This window comes from Macrosteles quadrilineatus, unplaced genomic scaffold (assembly GCF_028750875.1).
Source record: "Macrosteles quadrilineatus isolate MER2022 unplaced genomic scaffold, UCM_ALF_1.0 Scaffold_1__1_contigs__length_201487025, whole genome shotgun sequence".
NCBI lineage: Eukaryota > Metazoa > Arthropoda > Insecta > Hemiptera > Cicadellidae > Macrosteles > Macrosteles quadrilineatus.
The window spans coordinates 65140499-65167555 of NW_026542594.1; the positions used below are offsets into that span (position 1 = coordinate 65140499).

General features: G+C 33.1%; 1 protein-coding gene across 4 annotated transcripts in view; it reads right to left on the bottom strand.

Annotated features, from left to right (window-relative positions):
• Positions 1–1993: 1993 nt before the first annotated feature.
• LOC128983414 (uncharacterized) overlaps positions 1994–27057 on the bottom strand; it is a 60076-nt gene continuing 35012 nt past the window's right edge. For all 4 annotated transcript variants that reach the window (XM_054402695.1, XM_054402698.1, XM_054402696.1 and 1 more), the window contains 2 exons: positions 7135–7217; positions 1994–3071 (listed from right to left, as the gene is read on the bottom strand). In XM_054402695.1, coding sequence (XP_054258670.1) covers positions 2670–3071; positions 7135–7217 — 485 coding nt within the window. In that variant the 3' untranslated portion in view covers positions 1994–2669. The remainder of the gene's footprint in view (positions 3072–7134; positions 7218–27057) is intronic.

A 27057-nucleotide genomic window follows, 5' to 3' on the forward strand; every position in this document is an offset into this window, starting at 1 on the left:
TTATTTGCGAGATAACAATAAAAAGGTAAACAAGAGTGACACAGTATCCAATGTGAGGCAACAATACTATGACGACACTCCTATCCCTGTACGTTGTACTTTTTAAGATGTTTTTGAGTGAGTAAAGAGTTTGAATTTGAGTCGCAACCATTGGCTATGCACAGAATCCTATATACTATATACAGAATCTGTGTATTGTCACTGGTCGCAACCTATGTTAGTCAACAAATCGCAATAAAATAGCACATTACAAAACCATACAGAGAAAAAGGGAAGAACAATCAGATTAATATCATCGAGCATAATTTACTAAAAAATGAATAAACAATAAATGATAGGGCCACCGGAATTAGGCTGATGCCTGATTTAATAAATACTCCAAACAGCAATTCCATTTATGTGAACCAAATATAGTCCTACCATTGAGTTTGGATACTGCAAGTAGACATTCCATTGACGTGAACCAGACGTACCATTGACTTGTGATACTGTAAGTAAACAATTAATTTACGTTAACCAAATGTGCCATTGGGTTTGGATACTGAAAGTATACAATTCGTTTACGTATCATTGAGTTTGAATATACTGCAAATAGACATTTAATTTAAGTGAACCAGAAGTAAGCCTACCAATGACTTTGAATAATGCAAATAGATTTCTCATTTATGTGAAGCAGGTGTACCATCGATTTAGGATACTGCAAGTAGACAGTTCATTTATGTGAGCCAATTGTACCATTGACTTTAGAACCTGTAAATAGACATTCCATTTCAATGAACCAGGCGTACCATTGACTTTGAATAATGCAAATAGGCAATAGGCATCTTATTTGTGCAAACCAAATATATAATTGACACTCGCCTTTGGCTCGCTGGGGGCTCCGCCCCCAGGCCCCCTAGCTGTTAGTCGTCATTAGTATACAGCTAATCCAGCTAGCTGTTAGTTTTTTCATTAGTATATTAGAGTTAAGTTGTAACAAAGGAAGAAGTGAAACCGTCAATATTAAGTTATATAAGCTAACTTCGAGCTCGACCTTAAGGAACACCTCATAAAAAAATCATTTTTAAAGTTGCGGTAAGAGAGTATGTTAGTTAAGTATTTTTACAACTGAGTTGTTGGTCAAGCGAAGTACAAATATAAGGAGAGTAGGGTTCGTTATAGAGTGAAAATCAACATTAAAGTAATAACGATTTCATGAATATATAAGAGGAGATTGATAAGTTTGTAAGTTGATAATAGTAAAGTATTATATGAAGAAAATAGATTGTAGTAGATCGGAGGCCAGGAAACGTCGGAACCCTATTTGCAATTATTAAAAAAATATACAAGTTAGTAAACTTTTGTATAAGATAAGTAGATTTATGTAGATTGATAAGTTAATAAGTTGATAATTGATAATATAAAAGTATTATATGAAGTAAATAGACTGTAGTAGATGTTCATGTATATATTTATGAAACATTGCAAGCAGAAAACTTCATTGTCCACCTATTGTTTGTGTTACTGCTCTAAAATGTATTGTATAAAATTGAATTATATACAATTTACATTGCGTATCGGTCAGGAATACTAAATTAATTCTTACTCTAATTATTTTATTACTGTAAAACCCGACTGGCCGACTGCACACTAACTTCAATGTAAATTTGCGTAACACAAAGCAGCTTGTACTCCTTTCCCAATCATGTTTTCAATTTATCTTATTTGGGTTATTTGTCAGTAAATATTGAATTATTATTGTGTTTAAACACTGTAAATGAGTGAATTTTTTGCTGTTCCTGGTTTTTTACTCATCATCAGACTCTTATTTGTAATATTTTTCATAAGGGAGCCTTTGAATTTTCTCACCCCTGTATAACATACATAAAAATAAAAAAATATAAAAAAGTATTTTTTTTAATAACAAGATTTTTCTACATTATTTTTGTCTTGGAGATATTCTATAAAATAACCTTAGAATAAAACATTGGTTCATCAATAAAGTGGTCATAGACGATTTTTCTTTGATGTTTATTAAAACAATAGTTAAAAATAGCTTACATTTATAACAAAACAAAGATTGAGGACATTGAAGGACCACAACCATACAGTGAAAGCTATAACATGTGGGCATCGAGGGCTCGTGTATAAAAGGAAACAAAAGTCTAGTAAAAGATAAGAAGAAATAAGAAAGATAATTAGTGAGGGTTCTTTGGTGAACGATCTAATGACTAAAGTACAAAACTGCAAGTACAAAAATATCACTTCAAGTGTCTTAAACTAACATGATTTGTTTCACAAAGTAGATCAAAGTAAGGTCATCATTTTTGAAATTTGATCAAACACAGTAAATATTAATACAAAAATTGTGTCTTTAATTTGCTTCATTACAATAATGATTTTTCTTTAAACAAACTTGTTTTCTATCTTTGTGTTTCACAATGGTGTAAGCCAAATCCTACTAAAGCGACTGTGCAGGTATATTATGAAAGCAAATGCAACAAAATCAGCTTGTGGTTAACAAATAAAATTCTACCCTGTGACGGATTTCAACAGCATTATCAAGCGTTTGGCTTCATGTAATCACTGCAGATAATGTTTCGACGATATTGCATTAATAATCGTTATCGATGTTTGAATTGTAAAATTCTTCGTATGTACATGTTGCATCACACCCTATACAGATGTGGTTACAAAGCCGACGTGCCGTCCTCTAAATAGTGTTGTGTGCCGGGAGGGGGGCGATAGCCAGGGTATGTGCTGTTTAGGGCGTGTTGTGCAAAGAACTGTGAGTAGTCCTTCTTCACCTTACGAGGTCGGAACGCAGGCCCCTTGGCCAGGGCTATCCTTGCCTCATTCTCAGCCTCCGCCTGCTGTTTGACGTTCTCTGGAGGCCATTTCTGATCCCCGCGGCTGCGGGCTCCTCCCTTGACAGACGCCGTGATTGGTTGGCTGGAGTACACGGGGGCAGATACTTGACTGATGGGAGGGGAGGCTCGTAGTGTGATTGTAGCTGGAGGGGGTGTGAATGGTACGGGTGATGGACTCGGTCGGTGGATGGGCTGAGCTGGAGGTGCTTGTACTCCTGGTGCCTGCAACATTAGTGGGAACATGTTACAATAAAGTATGTATAGCATTTGTTTAAATACATCGATGAACTCAAGGAATTATCATAGATAGTGTTGAGATTAAATTGTGCCGAGGGACAGTGACACAATTAAGTAATGGTCAACAAAAAGTGTCCTGGTGTGGTCTTTGGAATGTGCAGTTAACATTGATTTTTTTGCAAATTATTGTGCATCTAGGTATAGATCAACTCAATTAGAGTAGCGATCAAGATGGCATGCTCCCCACTGTTGCATTTGTTCAGTTATCTCAAAAATTAATTGCCGTTGGATTAATTTAATACCACTAGTGTCTAGTGGGGTGAGACTTTTCAGTGTTGTTGGGATATATCCGCTTATGGTTTTTGATGTTCCGGACGGGAAGCGGATATATCCGCCTTCTCTTCAGACAGACTGGCAGGAGCTTGAGCAGTAACCAGATGTTTCGCCGTACAACCAAGGCGCCACTTTCCTGCTCTCTCCATGGCTGCGCTCTCTCCCGCGCCTACCCCTCTCCCACGCCTCCCCTTCTCCCGCACACCCCCACCTCTCCTACACTCCCCCCTCGATGTTTCGTGCTCAACACTATGTTATCTTTATTTATTGTTTATATATTGTTCTTTATTTGGGTAGCGGATATATCCGCATAGTAAAAAACGAGTAAAAAATTATTTTGGCAGTAAGAAGTGTTTCATTGTGTTTATTTAATGTATACTTTTATAACAAAACACAAATAAGGAAAATTGATTTTTATTTTCCTATATTTTTTTCCCGTTTTATGTCACGATTTCGCCCGTCCAGGAAGGGTAAAGATCTTTTAGCTTTTAGCAATAATTTTTCATTTGTTATCTGTGATTCAATATGCAAGTATCAGCAAATAACAATTTCAAGCTTTGACATAGTATATTAATATTAATTTTTTTACCTATAACTTATTTGAAAGCTAAAACAATTTCTCAGATTCCTTTAAATATATTGTGAAAAACATTTCAACTCAAAATCTTTACATGTCATAGATTAGGAATACACATTAGGAACAGAAGACTCAAAAAATTAAGTAGATTTAATTTTTAGTGAATCTATTTGTACTGTAGTCGCCTACAATCGATTATATCTCTATATTTTCTTATTTATAAGTGATTATTTCAAAGATGTTAACATTTTATTTTTGCTCCTGGTAATGTGTTATGTTCATCTGTTCTAAATGTAAATTCCACAACCTTATTATATATTTAGTGCGGCTGTAAGAGGATGCTGGGTCACTATGAATTGTTTATAACACCCAAATGCCTGAACCGACTTTAATGAAATTTGGCATACAAGTGTTTGAATACATTACCTCAGCCCAGGTTGACAATGGTTGAGTTTGATCAAGTCGTTTCAAAATGGCGGCCGTTAATAACTAAAATAATAAATAATTTTCAGTGTTTCGTGTTCTCAACTCCCTCCAGAGATCTGTGGAAACGTATTCATTTTCCTTGCAATCACAGGTTGTGATGCCATGTCTGCATTTATAGGCATTCCTTAAGGCATTGGTTCCTTTTAATAGGCTTTCCTTTAGGCATTTATTTATCTTATTGGGGGTATTTTATAGGCAAAATACCCCCAGAACAGCAAACCTGCAGACTAAGTGAGTTTCCATTTGCCAGATTTGATTTTCGATTAAATCTATTTCAATAACATTAGGTTTCATGAGTACCTAGGTTTGCTGCTACAGGGAGAGTAATAAATTGAGTTTTGATTAATAATATTAATAGCTTAGTTTACAATTAATAAATTTGAAAAATTTCATCAAAATATATCCATAAACAAGCAAACTACAACAGTTTATGTATTATCCGTAAAAATAACACATGGGAATTATAAATTTAAAATTTTTTGTATTTTCTCTGTAACCAATAACCATACAAAAACACTTCAACATACTAAATTTTTTTAATCTTTTCAAAATTGTTAGGAGATAAATTGGTGAATTTCATGTTTTGAAGGTTATGAGAAAACAAACATGAGAAAACACAATCTTTACCCCTTAAATTCCCCTAAAAACCCCGTTTCCATGGTCCGATCATGCTGGATCACGAAATTGTTCAAAGAAACGTAGAGTTACATGTTTGGTAATGACTTAATCAAACTCGACCATTGTTAACCTGGGCCGAGATAATGTATTCAAAAACTTGTATGCTAAATTTCATTAAAATCGGTTCAGGCATTTCGGTGTTATAACCAATTCATGGCGACCCAGCATCCTCTTACAGCTTTTTGATGAGGTCATTACAGACGACCGAGGACCTTAAAAATTGGGGTCTGGGCGTTTAATGTTCAGGGATTTGTATACTATAATCACCTCAGGTTGCATGTTCCCCGCCAGAACTGAAATATTCTGCCACTTTATACAACTCCACTAATAAAAAAAAAAAACTTTTGCCAAACTTATGACAGCTAGCCTGGCCATACTACTAGACCGAATTACACAAGGTACCAAATGAAAGATATTTTACTGTATAAATTATAATAGGCTCAAAAATAAGCACAAAAATGAATTTGAAATTTAAAAACAATTAAAATGGGCTTTATGGGTTGCCATGCTGGTGACGAAATAACAGTAAAATATAAACAGAAAATCAAAACAAACTAATTGCAAAGTATTACAGGTGTTATTTCAAAACGAATAACAGTCATAATTTCCAATTACTTAAAAGAGTCAACTCAAAGATAATGTAGTCTAATCAAATACTCGACTTCAGTTATCGAAACTGAAAACGAACTCACTCTGAAAATGAACGCTCTTGTGTGTATCATGTGTTTACTATGAACAGCTGTAATTATTACAAATTATTCGTCTGTTAAGTAAACAGTATCTTTTCTTCATAAGAAATACATTGGAATTTTGATAGCCTGTGGGGCAAAGCCCGAGGACTTTTGTTACAGGAATTGGTGAAAAGGGGCGTCTACACAAAAAATACTTAATTTTAACAGATTGTTTGTAAAAATCCGTCCATTATTAAAGGAGGAGTAGTTGTGTAGGAATCGCCTTCACGTATTAAGGATTCCATGAATAACATGTTTTATTTACAGTATGGGGTGAAAATAGAGTCTGTACATCATCGATCTCTAATGCTGTACATACATATTTTTTATTGAGTTTTCGACCACTGGACGCCTTGTAAGTTCAAAGTAAACATGTTTGATTTATCAATAACTATCTTGAAAAAAGCTGATGGGGAATTGTTAGGACACTTCGTAAAACCTGTCAAATACACTGGAGAAAGTTGAAGGAGGGTTACATAAAATAGAAAATAGAAAACTGGAAGAGAAAGAAGAATAGGAATAGCAAGTTACACATTGATATAATCAAGGTTGATGAAGGCAATTACATTGGGCTTCCGTCTAATCACCTTCATGGGAACATATCTAGGGTTTCTACTGACAACTTTCTCATCTTTTGCTGGAGCAATCATAGAGAGCTTGTTTCGACTTTTAAATGGCATGACTTTCCACTTGAGTACATTCAATCCAAATAGGGACTTCAAAATTAAATCCCCCTAAAATAATAATGTCAAATATTTTGAGAACTATGCTAATATGTAAAGTGATAATGCAACAGGTGTAATATCCTAAAAAGATCACTACTAGGGATCATCATAGCACTTTTCTGATTGAATGTTTTCTTATTTACAAGCTATCTACTCCTAATGCACACAGAGCACAAACAACAATAAAAGTTATTGTGAAACCAACTCTGAATACCAACCACACATTTATGAAAATCATATTTTTTATAAGTCTGGTTGATGTAATATTGACCTCTTAGATCTATGGAGCTCTCTGAATCGTAACTATATAATCTTTGACTATTTAAGCCATTCTTTAAACATCAGACAGAACTTAAGAGAAACATTAGTCTATTGTGGAAGGTTTTGTAATAAGTAGCCTAGTTGCTAACTGTGTTTGTAGGTTATTTTTTTCATAACTATATGATGACTGGATGAGTTATTGGCAACAGAGCACCTTAAGCCATCAGGACCAAAAAACTAACTATTTAAGCACTTACTTGGCTGTATACCGGAGCAGGCTCCTCAACTAAGAACTCAGCTTCTTCGGTTGGTGGTGGAGGCCACGCTACTCGTTTCAGTCCTAGAAAATTTAAAAACCATTAGCTATGTAGAGATAATTTTATTTTGGTTGACATCTAATAGCACACTTCCCACACATTAAGTACATGAACCCCCCATGGCTTTTGAACTAGAATAACAGTATTTTTTTTTTAGTAACAGATTCTATTATTGTTTTATATTAGAACTCCCTGCATAAAGAATAGACTGTTAAAAGAATAGAGCATACATGTATATTATAACCAACTGCAAACAGCGCTTGGAAAAATCAAACCCTATTGGTTCAAAATGAAGACAAACAGTACCAAGCCACTTCCTCTGCTGGGTTTGAACCCTTACAGCAGAGCCCTGTTATAGCCTATAGTAGAATGATAAAGATTAGAAGCATGTATAATCTTGCCGCTTAACAATTAAAGATTCAATAAGGACAACTATGTTACCAAGAATAGCAATACAATGACAATAAATAGCAATACATTGTAAATGAACAAGCCAATTTGGCATTTTATCAAAATAGTCTGATATCAGAAACAGAGAAATGCACAACTAGTAAAACAAGGCTTTTAATGTATTGAATTGTTGCCAACATAATAAAACCTTTATGTTGAGCTGCTGTTGCCAAAAAATATCAATTATTGAGAAAATAAACCTTCAGTTAATATTATACTGAAGTTTTTGATATATTTTCTTCAGATTGTAGTTTTATGCTGCTGGTTGAAATGTCATTGTAAGAAATTAAAGCAAATACCGTACCTACATTGACATTTCTACAATAGGAAACCTAATGTTTAAAAGGGATGTACATTTTTATTCACATAGTTTGCAACGAGGGTTTTACATTGTTCACAGTTATTTTTTGTGACATTTATTTTTAATGTATTTTTTTAAATTTTAAATTTAAATTTTTTTTACTACTAGTGTACCTGTTGCTCGAATTCGAGCAATTGCGAAGCATTACAGGCGACTTAAAGATTATGGAAATACTCACGATCTATACAACAGTTAGATATAATCAAAATCTTTTGTAAATATCTTATCTTTTTTCAAAAAGCTTATCTTGTTTTTTTAGTGTTTTCTACAAATTTTTCTCTCTCATAGCCGCATTAGGTTGTCTATAACAACGATTATGAATGAAAAAAAAAATTATTTCTAGTTCTTCTACTTGGTTGTGTTCTATGACTTTTTCTATGTTTCCATTGTTTGCAAATCGATTATTTCAATGATTGCTCAAGAAATGTAGAACGGTGTTAATTCAGTTTTATTAGCGAATTTCCCTATAGGGAAGTAGCTATTACCGTAGGTCTCATGGTAAGACTTAGGCCCGGGACCGATTTACTTTTTCATTTTAATGTCCCCAGAGGCCAAAAACACCATTCGTTCAAATTTATATATATATATATATATGTATATATATATATATATAGGTATATATATATATAGATTTATATATATATGTGTCCGTGAACACGATAACTTGAGTAATTTTTATCCGATTTTGATGAAATTTGGTTTGAAGGTGTAAGGCGGGATAAACTTGAATGAGTTCGCGATCCAGCATGATCGGACCATGGGAACAGGGTTTAATGGGGGGTTTTATGGGGTAAAAATTGGTTTTTCTCACTTCTTACCCTCAAAACACAAAATTTCCCATTTTTCTCTAAACCTTCTTAAAGAGCTTAAAAAAACAAACAATTCAGTATATCAAAGTGTTTTTGTACGGTTATTGGTTACGGAGAAAACTAAAAAAATGATAAATTTAAAATTCCCATGTTATTCTTATGGAGAATATTGTAAAATATTGTAGTTTGCTTGTTTATGGATATATTTTGATCAAACTTGGCAAATTTATTTATTTCATAGTAAGCTATCAATATTTTACTAAAAACACACTACTTTATTAGTTTCCTTGTAGCAGCAAACCTAGGTACTCGTTAAACCTAATGTTATTTAAATAGATCAATTGAAAACCAATTCGGCCAAATGGAAATTCGCTTAGACGGCAGGTTTGCTGCGGCGGGGGTATTTTTAGCCTATATCAAATTGTCCAGGATTTATTTTCCATAACATATAATATAATTTTCCATTGCAATAATTATACCAACCCAATTTTCATCTACAGATGCAAAATGCCAACAAATATCACCTACGTACAATCTCCAAGAAGTGGTAAAAAAGGCAGAAACCAACCCATACAATAGATATAAGTTAACTCCAAAAGAAATAATTTTAAGAGTTACTGTGATATTAGGATTTTCCACTGATTTGGTAATCCTATACCCTAATACGAGCAAAGTTTGCTTGTATGTATGTATGCTTGCACCAAGATCTCGAAAACGGCTCCGACAATTTTCTTCAAATGTTGTATATAGTTTATTTCTGGCCTAAAAACGAGTTTACTGCAGTTAGAACTGCCAACAAAAATCTAATTACGTAGAAAAATGAAACTGAAAATCACATTTTTTTAACATTAGTCTTATGGGTTGCTAGGTAACCATGTTGGCTGAATTAAATAACAAGGAAAAAGTAAACAAAAGACTTGTAATTTGTCTATCCACAGTATACTAGCAAAACAAAATACAGTACAAAAGGAAAAACATCAGTTGTTACTATTGAGCAAAGATTATACTGAAGATTACTCGATTCTATATTCAAGGGTAGCAGTGTGGAGTGTGGGATCTGTTTATGACGATTAGATTACGGTATCTGCAATCCTTAAATGCTATGGAAAGGGAGGAAAACAGGTCCACGACATAGGAAGTGGTGAAGGAAGTAGTAAAGGCGAGCAGTCTGGAGTGTGGGAACTGTTTATGAAGATTAAATTAAGGTATCTGCAATCCTAAAATGTAATGGGAAGGGAGGAAAACAGGTCCATGACGTAGGAAGTGGGGAAGGAAGTAGTAAAGGCGAGCAGTCTGGAGTGTGGGAACTGTTTATGACGATTAAATTAAGGTATCTGCAATCCTAAAATGTAATGGGAAGGGAGGAAAACAGGTCCATGACGTAGGGGGTGGGGAAGGAAGTTGTAAGGCTAGCAGTGCAGAGTGTGGGAACCGTCTGTGGCATTAATGTATCTCCAATTCTAAAATATTATTAGGAAGGAGGGCAAACAGGTCTATGACATAGGGAGTGGTGAAGGAAGTAGTAAAGGCGAGCAGTCTGGAGTGTGAAAACTGTTTATGACGATTAGATTAAGGAATCTGCAATCCTAAAATGCTATGGGAAGGGAGGGAAACAGGTCTGCGACATAGGAAGTGGTGAAGGAAGTAGTAAAGGTGAGCACCCTGGAGTGTGGGAACTGTTAATAACGATTAGATCAAGTTATCTACAATCCTAAAATGCTATGGGAAGGGAGGGAATCAGGTCCGCGACGTAGGAAGTGGTGAAGGAAGTAGTAAAGGCGACTAGTCTGGAGTGTGGAAACTGTTTATGACGATTAGATCAAGGAATCTACAATCCTAAAATCCTATGGGAAGGGATGGAAAGAGGTCTGCGACATAGGAAGTGGTGAAGGAAGTAGTAAAGGTGAGCAGTCTGGAGTCTGGGAACTGTTTATGGGAATTACTTTAAGGTATCTACAATCCTAAAATGCTACAAGAAGGGAGGAAAACAGGTTCACGACGTAGGGAGTGGTGAAGTAAGTAGTGATGGTGAGCAGTGTGGAGAATGGGAGTGGATTAATGTATCTGCAATACTTTTCAGAGTAAACTAATAATTTTTCCGAGCAAAGCTCGGTCCCCAGGTACTAGAACATTATATTGCAAAACATGACATGATGCAGAAGAAAATCCAATTTAAAATCAGAAAACCCCATTGCAAATACTGTACTTCATTTTGACAAATTCAATAAATCACTAACAGCTGTTTCATTAACAGTAGTGTAGAATTATGCATATGGTCGTAATGTAAACAAATCTGAAGAGGCAACTTTAAAAGCTTCTGGGGCAGAGCCCCAAGGGAATTTACCTCGTTCTTCTTTTGATGGCTCATCTACAGACCAAGACCTTTCTTTAGAGACCCCTACCAAGTTTCTACACCCAGCCGTTCTCTCAAATTAGCTATGACAAAAACCCCGTTTTCCTCCATAATAATAACTTGGGATGGGAATTTAAAGGCCACTGGGGCAGAGCCCCAAGGGAATTCACCATGTTTCTCTTTTGATAGCTCATCTACAGACCAAGACCTTTCTTTAGACACCTCTACAGAGTTTCTACACCCAGCCGTTCTCTCAAAATAGCTATGACAAAGAAAAACAGTTTCAAATTAATATATAGATTTTAATTTACTTATTTCAACACTTTCAAAAACACCTCTATAAATGGGGGAAACTAAAAAAATATTTGTTGCAAAAACCTACTTATCTATTTTTTACGAGTTGATAGAATTGGCTAATTCTGAAACACCAATCGATTTTCGAGATTGGGAATTTTTTAACATAGAGTACTAATAATACAATTAAATAAAAAAAATAAAAGGGGTTATGAGAGCTCCTTATGCACTATTTTCATGAGAAGTAGGTAGGTTTCAGGTGTAAGGTGATTACGGACATAGTTTGTAGAATCAGTGTTATGTCAGTTGTAGGTTAATTAGTAATTACCATGGCTTTGTTATTGCCAAAGCTTTATCTATTTTATTATTCTACTCGAAGTATAATATTATTAATAAGGAAACTAGACAATAAAATTAAGCTTTCCACCAATACGGTTTATTATTGTTGTAATACAGTGTGTAAATTAAATCTTGAAACAAATTTGTATTTTTTAAACTGAAATAGATATAAATATTCTGTGTGTGGCGTTGACTGTGATCAAAGGTTTTCGTAACTTTGACATCAAAAATATTTTTTTACCCTCCTAACAGGGTAGGGGGTAGGAGGGGACTTATTTTTTTCAAATAGTATCCCTTATTGACTGACCCCTAATTTTGAAGGATTTATTAAAATAAACACAATGACGCAGTCCCGAGGTGGATATCTCACCTCTAGCCAAAATGGCAGGTATTCCAAAATTTGATTTAATGTATGTGAAAAAGCACAAATTTCACAAATATGGAAACAAATCTTTATTTTTTAAACTAATAATTAGAAATATTCTGTTTGTGAAATTGATTGTTTACATTGGCTCCAAATCAACAATATTTTTTAACCCCCTTTAACAGTGTAGGTGGAGGGGGTGATTTATTTTTTAATAACAACCCCTATTGAGTGACCCCTCATTTTGAAGGGTTTGTAAAAATAAATACAATGACACAAACCTGAGGTAGATATTTCATCCCTAGCCTAAATGGCGGGTACTCCAAAATTAGATTTATGTGAAAAAGCACCCATTTTGGAATACCCGCCATTTTGGCTAGGGGTGAGATATTCACCTCAGATTTGCGTCATTATGTTTCTTTTGACAAGCCCTTCAAAATGAGGGGTCACTCAATAGGGGTTGCTATTTAAAAAAATAAGTCACCCCATACCCCTGTTAGGAGGGTTTTAAAATTTGTTGGTGTAAAAAATAGCGGACTCTTTGTTAAGAATCAATGCTACAAACACAATATTTCTATCTATTTCGATTTTTAAAATACAGATTTGATTCAAGACTTAATTTACACACTGTATATTATTCTGATTGTACATTCGCTGCAGAAATCATTACTACAAATTAAGAACAACAAAGGTTTTGGTTTATTGTTAACTGACCTCGAGTCCCAAAATCAATTAGATCAGTGTAAACTGCCAGAAACAAATTATTAAGTGAACTGTACTGGAAACTCCAATTACTGAGATAAAATCTAATTATAGCCAGGGACACAAATTAACCAAGACAGTAGCGGAACCACCACCTGATGGCGGAGTGCCAGGCCGTGGCGTCTAAGTCTGCGAATTACTGGTATGCCGCCCTATACTTAGCTCCCATACCTTGGCTAAGCCATCACAATACACAATAAGTTACATTCCAAACACAGATGGTCCTTTGTTTTAGCGAATTTCTCATATAGGGAATAAGCTATTACCCTAGGTCTCATGACCCCAGAGGCCAAAAACACAATCCATTCAAATTCAAATATATATATATGTGTGAAAGTTGAGCATTAACTTGAGTAAAAAATTTTGATGAAATTTGGTATACTCATGTAAACATACAGTTATTTGAACGAGAGTCAGACTATGGGAACCGGGTTTTATCAAGGCCCCACTAGAAAAACAGGCCATGCTGAAAGATCCATGACGTCACACTTGCGAATAGATTCACTGCCATATCCCGTATGTTTTAGGTAAATAAGCTGGCTGTTTACGTCTGGCAACTTTAGTACAACTATCCACCACTGTGACGTGGTTTTTTTCAGCATGGCCTGATTTTCTAGTGGGGGCCTTGGTTTATGGGGGTAACAAATTAGTTTTACTCATTTTTGACCCTCACAACAAAAGATTTTACAATTTCTATCCAAACCACTTCTGTAGGGATAAAAAAAATTGTACAGTATATTAAAAAGCATAGTAATATGCCTAATGGTTAAGGAGAACATTCCATAAAAGATGTTTTTCTTAGTAAACTGTTATTATTTGCTTGTTTATGGACATGTTCTGATCAAATTTTGCAAAACACTACTTATTTCATCCTATAAGCTGCATTTAAAAAATGCACCAATTAATTCTATTTACATTATATACATTATTTATATACATAATTATATACATAACCTTCCCTGAAACAGGAAACCGAAGTTCTTGTTTAACCTAATTTTATTTAAATAGAGTATGAATCTGACATATTTAAGGAAATATTTAAGCCAAAATCCAATCAGGCAAATGGAAATTTGCTTAGTCAGCGCAATTTGCTGTGGTTATAGGGTATTTTGTTCTAATTAAAGGTGATATTTTTATGGACCATGTATTAGGCTAGTTTTTGTTAAGCTTATAAAATTAAGATAGTTTATTTATTTTTTTGAAACAAATTGAAAAATACATTGTTACAAAGGATCATAGAACACCATGAAGTAAAAGCCACATATCGCTTGTCTGCAGTTCATTAAGAAACAGGGAAATCATAAGTCCAAAAAACTCTCAACAGAAATGCAACATGCAGCATTATGAAATAAATTTACTGAAACATATTCTCTGAAGGACAAAGTGGAATCAATTGTGACTTTTTTGATGTTTCAAAATACTGTGTTGAGTGTTTGGGTCTGATAATCATGGAAATAAGGCCTTTTTAGCCCAGATAAATCTTAGATCATGTGCCCAAATAAATTGTTTAAAGATGACGATGAGTTAAAACCTCAAAAGTAACTCTTTTTTGTCACAAAAGAGTAAAACTAGTTAAAATAAAACAAAAATAATAGATTTTTCGTTCTTAATTATTTTTTGTATTGTTCAATTTTTAAACCGTATTTATTTGGTTTTTCCAAGTCAAGATTAAAAAATTTACTTAGTTTAGTAATCACCACAACTTGGTAAGTATATTGTGAATTATACTAGTAGTACGCTTATTCTGCGCGTAACGGGATGAGTGAACATGAGCGCAATAATGAAAGAGTCCACCCACACCTAGCCTACTTGCTTACCGGTGTCACTGGTGAACACAATAATGTTATTTGTATGGGCAAATCAACCAAATCTCAGTCAACAACAATCCTAACTTCTCGTCCATTAATTAACCAAAGTCATTGGTAATATACGTAATGGATTTCCAACAGTTATCGATAGGAGGTAAATCCATCGTTCCTGTACAAAACGTCTTTTGATTAAATAAAACCTATTTCCATATTTGTTATGAAGCCTATCATAAACAAAACTAAGCCAAACTGAACTAATCTAACTTAAATAAATTGCCAAAGCACAGTGTAAGGAATCTCCGAAAAAATATCTTATTGCTTACAATGATGATTTATATCAACGATAGCGCTATTATATCATCTAAAAATGATCCAATCCAATAAATGTTCATCTAACTAATGAATCTAAATGCCATAAACGGTTCCCACACTCAGCACTGCTCGAATTTACCACTTCCATCGCCACTACCTACGTCGTGGACCTGTTTCCCTCCCTTCCCCCAGCATTTTAGTATTGAATGTACATTAATCTAACTACCACAAACTTTTCCCACACTCAGAACTTCTCGCATTTACCAAATCCTTCCCCACTTCCTACGACGTGGACCTGTTTTCCTCCCTTCCCATAGCCTTTTGGTATTTCAGATGCATTTATCTAACTGCCCCCAACGGTTCCCACACTCCGCACTGCTCGCCTTGACTACTTCCTCAAATTTACACAACAGGTGAATTTTAATACTGAACATAAACGGTATATAACTGCCGACTAATATTGTTAAGTTCAATTGGTAAATCTGAAAGTTGTGAAAATTAATCAGCTTAAATAACATTATTCTGAAAGCAGTGAAATTATAATGATATATATTCATAGACGCCAAACTGTTTACTCCATGAATGAAAGAGCTTAGAGTAAAAGTCGTTCTCTCTGTCTTAAGTAGACAACAAAATTGTTGGTCGTAAAACGTAAACAAATAAAAAGAAGAAGAAGGTAGCTCCTAATGTTATTCTTATGGAACAAATTTAAAAATCTTTTTTAAGTATTTTATAATTAATACTGAGCGGAATCGTCTAGAATTTTAATGGTGTCTTCCCACTGGTGTCATAATTATTTGTGCAAAATTTGAACGCTATAAGTGCGACGGTTCTTGAGTTTTTGGTGAGAACGAACACACACACACACACACACACACACAAACACACGGACAAGCGACAACTTTTCTCCGACTCCGCTATACACGATACATAGATTCGTTCACTTTGTTCACTCATCTATTAAGTAAAGTTCAAAAGAATAAGAAGTTTGAAAAAAAAAATTTGAATAGAAGGTTAACATAGATAGGTATTCATAAACAGATTCTTCATACATAGTTAATGCAGGCTTCATAAGCTTAAATGAACTTTCAACAAATTGCATACCGGTACCTACGTTAAGGTTAAGTTACGAAATTAAGTTCTTTGAAACAAAAATTTTGACAAATCTTTTTATATACTGTAATTGCATTAATACCACACTAAAAACAATAATTTTTCTATGATAAACACTATTCTCTTACTAGAATTTCATAAGAACACCTCCGCTTGTCCCAACAAATTTCCGTAATACAATAGATATAGATATAGATATAGATTATTACATATTGAAATAATCTTTATATAATGGATAAGTTTCAACAAAACACCCCCACTTGACTTTCTTTGCGTAAACAACTAAAATAATCTTTAGTCTATGAATCAAACTATTAAAAAAAGTTTTATGTAGTCAATATCCTCTGCAGCCAGAAAATTTATTTAACAAGTAGCATTTCCTCCCAATTAGTGATTATGAGACAGTAAATAATTTAACTTATTGGCTGTATTTTTACAAGAAGTATTGTATCTTTATGTTCCTAATATGTTAATAATCAGGAAACACCACAACATAAACTTGAAAGTAAGTAGCTGATTACAACAACTTGACCAAGTAGGCCTATGTCACCTAAAGCCTACCTTAATTAGATAAAGTAATCCAGCTATTATCCAGGTCGTAGTGAGCTGAACGACCAACACTAAGGAACTGACTGCTCTCTCCACTCCACAATATTCGCAACGACAAATTTCTTTGAGAACAGTCCAAAAGAGCATTAAATTCAGTGATTGCCAGTAGGGGGAAATCTGAGCTATTTCTGTCCAGTCCTCTAACCCCCCACCCCTTGCTACCTTGAGGTGACATATTCAGCTAGCGTCTGGATGGTCATGGATTCGAGGGATTTCTTCAAGATTTATCTTAGGTCTGATTCATGGCTCTCTATTTCTAGTATAGCATATTATGTTCACAAGGATCTTTCTAACTAAATTAGATTGAAGGTTGTAAGACATTTTTCCACCTTCCTTATTACTTTCCAAATTCTTGGCAAAATTACCAGATTATAATAAATCCTTGTACTAGATATTTAAAGAAGTTTAATTTTAATTAATTAAGTAGGTATAAAATAAAATAATATAAGATTTCAATAATTTTTACCTAGCTAAATAGAGTTTTAGTTTTGTTTCATATGTTGGTAGCTTTTGACGTTTATTGGTAGCAAATGTTTTAAGTGTGTTTTTATAAGACGTTTTCCTACGTCTTTGGAATTTTGACGACACAAATGACTTTTGGGTATGGAAAAGATCTGTTCTGATATAACACAACCCTCAGATTTGAAGGTGAGCACTGTAACCACTGATACCCAGAAAATTAATTGTTATTAGTATTACACGAATGTTAATGATGTTATTATTACAGTCATAGTAGAGCTACATGTAATATTCAATTAGATTTGTCTTTTATTATTGAGTCGCTCTATCAATAGCAAATAACATGTGTTGTACTGGCTCACCTTTTGCTTTTAGCGAATTTCCCTATAGGGAAGTAGCTATTACCGTAGGTGGCACGGTAAGACCTAGACCCGGGACCGATTTGCTTTTTCATTTTGATGTCCCCAGAGGCCAAAAACACCATTCGTTCAAATTTTTATATATGTATATATATATATATATATACGTCCGTGAACGCGATAACTTGAGTAATTTTTGTCCGATTTTGATGAAATTTTGTTTAAAGGTGTAAAGCGGGATAAACTTGAATGAGTTCGCGAACCAGCACAATCGGACCATGGGAACGGGGCTTTACAGGGGGTTTTATGGGGTAAAAATTTGTTTTTCTCACTTTTGACCCTCAAAACACAAAATTTCCCGATTTCTCTTTAGACCTTTTTAAAGAGATTAAAAAAACAAATAATTTAGTATATAAAAGTATTTTTGTTCGATTGTTAGTAACGGAGAAAATTAAAAAAATTGTAAATTTAAAATTCCTATGTTATTCTTATGGAGAATATTGTCAAATGTTGTAGTTTGCTTGTTTATGGATATATTTTGATCAAATTTGGCAAATTTATTTATTTTGTACTAAGCTATCAATATTTATTAAAAAACACACTTTGTTAGTTTCCTTGTAGCAGCAAACCTAGGTACTCGTTAAACCTAATGTTATTAAAATATATTTAACTGAAAATCAATTCAGACAAATGGAAATTCGCTTAGTCGGCAGGTTTGCTGCGGCGGGGGTATTTTTAGTTATAAGAGGCATTCAAATTCTTTAAAAAAACTTCTTACTTATTGGTGATTTTGCTATTGTTCAAAACAACACACTATGTTAAGTGATACCATAAAAAAGTTAATTCAAAAACACATTTACTACAAACTGTCTTATATATGGAACCCAGGTAAAATTGTACCAACCATTCTATATTCCCTTGCCTCCTTACCCTACCAGTTACCCCCTAATAAAATAAATGCATCAATGAATATTCCAATTAAAATCTATATAGTACAATGGTTTTACATTGTAAAAGTCTTAAAATGTTAATGTCTTAAAAAGACCACAGTATCCTATGGCAATATATTGTTTTATAATTTAAATGAGTTTCATTTTTCATCGTTGAATTTGCGTAAAGAGCATTATTTTATACTAGCAACAGAGCCCGTTGTAGTTAAATACAACGGTCCCTAGAAAGTACAGTAGTACATAATATATGTCCTTGTAAGTACCTGAACATTTTTTAAAGAATGAAATTGTTTAGAAAATAAACTGATGTTCTAAGATCGTTGTGCCTTCACCAACCGTTACAAAATAATCCAATTTCTCAGCATATATTTTGAATTGGCAGTCAAAAACTCTTGCTGCAGCTTCGATTTCGACATTACCGGCGTATTCCCCATCTTTGGTCATCAAATATCTGTATTCCGTCACGTTTTTTACTTCTTGTCTATATGTCTTATCCCCTAAAATAAAAGAACAATAGTAGTCCCAGTTGACGACTTCATCAACTACTGTGGATCGTATATCACTGTATCTGGATTGAGATTTATGGCATAAAAATGAGACACTTCAAAAGAAACATTTTCTATCACCAACCATGTAGTGAAGAGTAAAGTTATTCAGTTTTCAACTAATTTAAAATATTGAGTCTATAACGAACAGTTCAAAATAACGAATATTAAATACTATTTTAAACTGTGAATTATAAATTAAATTTGAATAATTTATAATTGACAGTTTAAAATAATAATTTTTGGTTATGAAATCCATACATCACTTAACTCACCAATACTTAAATGGTACAGATTAAAAACATTACTTTAGAAACACACACTTTACGGACCTCACTTTAACCACCAATTCAAATAGTAAACAACTAAATGTAAACAAAGAAAAATCAAGGAAATAACAATAAAAAAATCAGCTGTTAAACTAAAGGTTGTGTTCCATATGATGCATACTGGCTAACCCATTATTACTACCATAATTTTTTTTAGATTATTCATACCAGCAAACGTATTACTACCATAAATAAATAAAACTCAAACTTTACTAATTATTTGGAAATCTACACAGATTTTATTGACCTATTAATTAATAAAATCGGTCCAGTAGAACTGTAGATTTAGTTGTAGAAAGTTAACAAAAATCTCTCCAATTCAATATTTTCTCACCACAATAAATTAGGAGGTTGCTAAGCTTTTTTGCAAATAACTCTTAAACGGTGAGGAAATCGACCAAAGTGGAAGGTGATATTCTGAAAGAGAATAAAATTTGCTACAAAGTACTCTTAGACGTTTTTTGAAAATATTCAAAAAAGGCAACCTAAAGTTAACTATAAATTGAAATTTTAAAATATTAACTATAAAAAAAACAGTTTTTAATGTATTTTTGCTTTTTATTCTTTATTCACCACAAATATTTAATAAAACCTAACTTTCATAATTATTTGCAAATCTACACAAATTAGGCTTTCAAACAATACATTAGTTAACAAAATCGGTCCAGTAGAAGTCTAGATTTAGTTGTACAAAGTTTAACAAAAATATTCCTAATTCAGTATTTTTAACAACTAAAAATTTGGAGGTCACTTATCTAATTTGACAATAACTTTTAAATGGTGAGTAAATCGTAGAAAATGCACGTGATATTCTGAAAGAAGATAAAATTTCCTACAAATACCCTCTGTGTATTTCTTGAAATTATTTAATAAAGGCAGCTAAAAGCTGACTACAAATATAAACTTTAAAATAAAAACCTGAAAAAAACAGTTTTGAATGTATTTTTGTTATTTTTATTTTTCCGCCACAAAAATTAAATAAAATCAAACTTTCATAATTATTTGCAAATCTACATGAGTAAGGCTTTCCAATGACTCATTAATTAACAAAATCGGTCCGGTAGAAGTCTAGATTTAGTTGTACAAAGTTTAACAAAAATATCCCAAACTCAATATTTTCTCATTATTATAAATTCGGAGGTTGCTTAGCTTTTTTGCAAATAACTTTTAAATGGTGAGGAAATCGACCAAAGTGGAAGGTGATATTCTGAAAGAGAATAAAATTTCCTACAAATTGATACCATACACTTCTTGGAAACACTAAAAAAGGCAGCTAAAAGTCGCACCCAAATAAAAAGTGTGAAAAACACCGTTTTCAATGTATTTCTTATGGAAAACATGTTTTTTTGAAATTTTTCACCATAAATCATAATAAAAAAAAACTTTCATAATTATTTGCAAATCTACACGACCTAAGCTTTCCAACGACCCATTAATTAATAAAATCGGTACAGTAGAACTCTAGATTTAGTTGTACAAAGATTTTTAAAACTGAATTATATATAGAATAGATGGCTTTTAGTGAAGGAAGATCTGAAAACAGGGACAACTTATTAAAAAAGTAAGAGAGTTGTTATTTTCTGGATATTATTAGAGCTTGACGAATGAGTAAAATCTTAGTTTCAAGTGACATTTATTTAAAATTGTTAAAACACAAATTATCTTCATAAATCCAAACAAATTTAGGTAATTGGAATTTCACAGATGAGCAAGTCAAGGTTGTCGAAACTTAAAATAACTAATTTAATATTTAATGGAGCAGGAGACAGTTTTTAAAGCAGTTTACTGAGCCAAGTAATTTGTTTTCTTGATCACAGAAGATTATTTCTGGCATTTCTTTGGCTATGGTGTATAGACAGTGTGTTAAATAGTCAGAGGATGTCACTTATATTTTTTGTGAAATCAATTGGCTTTTCCAATTGCCTCAGAAGGAGAGCATTAATATTAAAATCACTTTATATATTTTTTCATAATTTCTTATTAGAAAATAGCCCATTTCCATACAGCTGAGATCAACGAAAATCTTTAATTTTCATACACCAAAAACAAATAGTGATCAGCTGACTTTTTTTGACATAAATATTACTTTCGCTACATAAACATTACTTTCGCTACATAAACATTACTTTATGTAGTGAGCATTACTACACAAACAATACTTTGCCTCACATCAAAAAGTTGTGCATCAGCTGAATTTTACAGTAAAATTAATTATATAATTATATTATGGCTATATAGCCAAGTAGTACAGGTAAAACTCGCCTAAGAAAACATAAAATTGGTCCGTTCATGAAACTTGCAGAAAACGTAGTAATTACCATTAGGATTTGAAATCTGAAGAGTCCCTACTGATTGTAGGAGTGGAAGTACCATTTTATGGGGGTTAAAGTTTATGGGGGTAGTGATTTTGAGAACATTTTTATTTATGGGATTTAAGCAAGTGGGGTGTCGTTTTCTATGTTTCTTAGGATGCAGAATAAAAAAAACATAATAAAAGCAATAAAACCGACAGTTTATTAGAATAAGGCTAATTTATTCATGAAAAACTAAATATGACAAATTAATCAAGGTAAAATAATCCTGTTATTATCAATGATTACAAAATTGATCATGGGTCTGTGTCATATGTTAAAGTTGTGACGAAAATTAATTAAGAAACTAGGTAGTTACGCCTCTTTAACCACCACGTGTCAAATTGTTCATCAGCTACTGATGCATCATCACCATCCATGGAATCGTCAGGGTCTCTAACTCGTTCTTCTCCATCATCGTCTTGACTTGACACTGACAGCTTAGTAGTGGGGGGGTGGGTAGCAGAAAAATATGTTAGTTCTGGCGGTGATCTTGCAACTTAGGGTGAAGATTCACCCTATCAGACCAAGAATGTAAAACCGCCCAGACCCCAATTTTTAAGGACCTTAGTCGCCCGTAATGACGTCATCAATATGGCGCTCGTAAGAGTATGCTGGGTCGCTACGAATTGGTTATAATACCAAAATGCCTGAACCGATTTTAATGAAATTATGCATACAAGTGCTTGAATACGATATCTAATACCAGTTTGCCAATGGTCGAGTTTGATTTGGTCATTTCAAAATGGCGGCCGTTAATAACTAAAATAATTAAAAACTGTTTTGTGTTTTGTTTTTTCAACTCTCTCCAGAAATCTGCAGCAATCTTTCATTTTCCTTGCAATCACAGATTGTGATGCCATCTCTGTATTTCATCGAATAGGCAAAATACCCACACCGCAGCAAACCTGCAGATTAAGTGAGTTCCCATTTGTCTGATTTGATTTTCAATTAAATCTATTTCAATATCATTATTTTAATTAGTACCTAGATTTGCTGCTAAGGGGAGGATAATAAAGTGGGTTTATTATTAAAATATCAATAACTTAGGTCAAAATAAATAAATTTGCCAAGTTTGATCAAAGTATGTCCATAAACGAGCAAACTACAACAGTTTACTTATTCTCCATGAGAATAAAATGTGAATGATAAATTTACAATTTTTAAATTTTCTCTGTAGGTTAACCAATAACAATACAAAAACACTTCAATGAACAAAATTATTTGTTTTTTAAGGTATTCAAATTCATCATGGTATCCAAAATGGTTTAGAAATAAATTGGAAAATTTTATGTTTGGAGGGTTAAACATGACAAAACCCAATTTTGACACCATAAATCCCCCCAAAAACCCCGTTCCCATGATTGGATTGCGAACTCGTTAGAATCAATCCAAAATATTGTTTGTACTTTTCTATATGACATAGCATCAAACTTTAACATCGTTAATGGCGTGTACTTTTTAAAGAACGTTAGCACGACAAATCAAGCAAAAATTACCCAATGTTGACGAAATTTAGTAAAAACGTGTAAACCTACGTTTACTCGAACGAGTTCGCGAACCAGCATGATCGGACCATGAGAACGGGGTTTTCTGGGGGATTTATGGGGTAAAATTTGGGGTTTCTCATGTTCGCCCCTCTAAACACAAAAATTTCTAATTTCTCTCTAAACCATGTTGAATTGGTTATTTTGCTAGTTTATGGTTATACAGGGTGATTTGTACTCAGTGTGACAAAATTTTTTTGGCGTAAGTACAAAGTAAATGAAGTGTGATGATGCATATCAAATGTTCCAAGTCTCAAAATTAGCTTCCGAAAAAAATATTTTATGTTTTTAAAATTAACCATGCTTTTACACTAAATACAGCAATTTCTCAATTACCTGTATATGGATTTGAGTAGATAATGTCATTTTCGTGTTCTACATTAAATTTTGAACAAGAATAATGGAAAATGACGGAGGATCAGTTGTAAAAACTCCATTGTAAATAGATCAAAGGTAAAAATTAAGATGTTTGATAACAATTTTAAAAACAATGGTCCATTGCATTTTTCACACCCTGTATACAAGAAAGTGTCAGACTATGTTAAAAACTGCGCCATTTTATAAGCTTTCTAACCATATGCTACACTATTGAGGTTTAGATATTTTTTTGTTTGTTTTTGTGGTTTGAATACCAGAAAACAGGGAACTTTTTTTACTGTTTTTACTGTTCAAGCTGAAACAAAAATACAACTTTTGCTTAATACATGCCGACTTTCTATGTTTTAAATGTTAAATACAACATGCTTTGTACTCTTCAAACCATTAACGCGTACATAAGCAGACATAAACCTCAATAGTGTAGCATATGGTTGGAAAGCTTATAAAATGTCGCAGTTTTTAACATAGTCTGACACTTTCTTGTATACAGGGTGTGAAAAATGCAATATACCATTGCTTTTAAAATTTTTATCAAACATCTTAATTTTTATCTTTGAATCTATTTACAATAGAGTTTTTACAACTGATCCTCCGTCATTTTCTATTATTCTTGTTCAAAATTTAATGTAGAACACGAAAATGACATTATCTACTCAAATCCATATACAGGTAGTTGAGAAATCACTGCATTAAGTTTAAAAATATGGTTATTTTTGAAAAACATAAAATAATTTTTTTGGAAGCTAATTTTTTGACTTGGAACATTTGATATGCATCATCACACTTCATTTACTTTGTACTTACACCAAAAAAATTTTGTCACACTGAGTACAAATCACCCTGTATTTTGATAAAACTTGGCCAATTCAATTATTTTAACCTATTCATATTTTAATATAAAAATCACAATTTATTACCCTCCCCTTAGCAGCAAACCTTGTTACTAATTAAGACTAATGTTATTGAAATAGATTTAATTGAAAATCAAATCAGGCAAATGGAAACTCACTAAATCTGCAGGTTTGCTGCGGTGGGGGTACTTTGCCTATTATATGAAATACAGAGACGGCATCACAACCTATAATTGCAAGGAAAATGAAAGATTGCTGCAGATTTCTGGAGAGAGTTGAAAAAACAAAACACAAAACAATTTTTAATTATTTTAGTTATTAACGGCCGCCATTTTGAAATGACCTAATCAAAATCGACCATTGACAAACTGGGATTAGATATCGTATTCAAGCACTTGTATGCAAAATTTAATTAAAATCGGTTCAGGCATTTTGTTATTATAACCAGTTCATAGCGACCCAGCATCCTCTTACGAGTGCCATATTGATGACGTCATTACGGAAGACCAAGGTCCTTAAAAATTGGGGTCTGAGCGGTTTTAAATTCTTGGTCTTATATATTATCTTCACCCTAAGTTGCAAGATCACCGCCAGAACTAACATATTTTTCTGCTACCCACCCCACTACAAAGCTGTCAGTGTCAAGTCAAAACGATGATGGAAAAAACGAGTTAGAGACCCTGACGATTCCATGGGTGGTGATGATGCATCAGTAGCTGATGAACAATTTGACACGTGGTGGTTAAAGAGGGGTATTTACCAGTTTCTTAATTAATTTTCCTCACAACTTTAACATATGACACAGACTCATGATCAATTTTTTAATAATTGATATTAACAGGATTATTTTACCTTATTTAATTTGTCATATTTAGTTTTTCATGAATAAATTAGCCTTTTTCTAATAAACTGTAGGTTTTATTGCTTTTATTATGTTTTTTTTCGATTCTGCATCCTAAGAAACATAGAAAAAGACACCCCACTTGCTTGTATCCCATAAATAAAAATTTTCTCAAAATCACTACCCCCATAAGCTTTAACCCCCATAAAATGGTACTTCCACCCCCACAATCACTAGGGACTCTTCAGATTCCAAAATCTAATGGTAATAACTACGTTTTCTGCAAGTTTCATGAACGGACAAATTTTTATATTTTCTACTCGTTTTTTAGTATAATTTTACCTGTACTAAAGTAGAATTGAGATTAAAAAAAAAATGAATAGATTTATCGAGATAATTTTTTAAGTTTGATAAAGTACGAAGTATCGAGATAATTTTTTAAGTTTGATAAAGTAGTTTTTTTTTCATCGTGATAAACAGTATCGTTCAATACTCGTCACATTCCAGGGCTCGATAGTGTTTCCCATGATCGTCTTCGACTTGCATGTAAAACTATGTCTCGCCCCGAAATGGATCACTTTTGTGACTAGTAGTGAAATATAGTATTATGACTGATTATAGTGATAACATGATTATGTTATGGTTGGCATTTCAAATTTGCAAACAGTAACTAATAGGTCTTTACCTATTAGTTACTGTTTGCAAAATATCTATTATAGCCTAATTATAACACAGGAGATGGGCTTTATAACATTTTTGTAACCTCATAAGGGCAGTTGCTGAATGATTAATCAATCGGTGATTAGATTGGTAAATTATCAACATTAAAAACGTAATTTTGGCGTTCATTAATATCTGAATAATTCTAGGGGGGGAAATAATAATTGTTAATTCCACTGAAATGTAAAGACTGAAAAGGGAACCCGGTTTGGAATACTGTTTATGTATCCAATTTAAATACAGCCACAGGGGTTATAAAAGCAAAACCTCCATAGAGTTTAGAATCATATATCATAGAAGTTTGATTTGATGAAACTGCATAATAACTCCGTGACAAAACAGGTAGGTAGTCTAAATATATGATTTTCCTCTACATATCTAGAATGTTTTTTTTTTTTTAGTTTTCAAATAAAAAATTTGGAAAAAACTGCCTTGAGACATTCTACTACCTACAAGCTTCATCTTATATTATTTATTTACTTGTATTAAAATTGTTGTTAGGCCTATATTATTAATTTTCCTGATTGTTAAAACAATGTAAGAAATGGTAATGAAATGTGAATACTATCTATTTAGTGCAACAGATTAGGAGAATAGCTTGTACCAGATGGAAACGGACTGGCATTTTTGGAACATAGCACAATATTCAACTCATGAAATCCACAAATAGTTGTTATTGAACTGTGTTACAGACGACCATTATTATTAACACCACTTAGACAATGGTTCTACAAATACCTGCTCATTCTTACTAGATACTAATCATACAATTCATGTAATCCAAAATAAACTAGGAGTACGCTCCGAAGTCGCGTATGAGAATGAACGAAGACAATTCCATGTACTGATAATCTGTCTTTGGCCCCTCACCCTGTCCCTGCGGCGCGGCGTCTTTGCTAATATAATCCACACTAGTTTTATCCGTTTGATCTTAACATTGTTTTTAACATTATCTCACT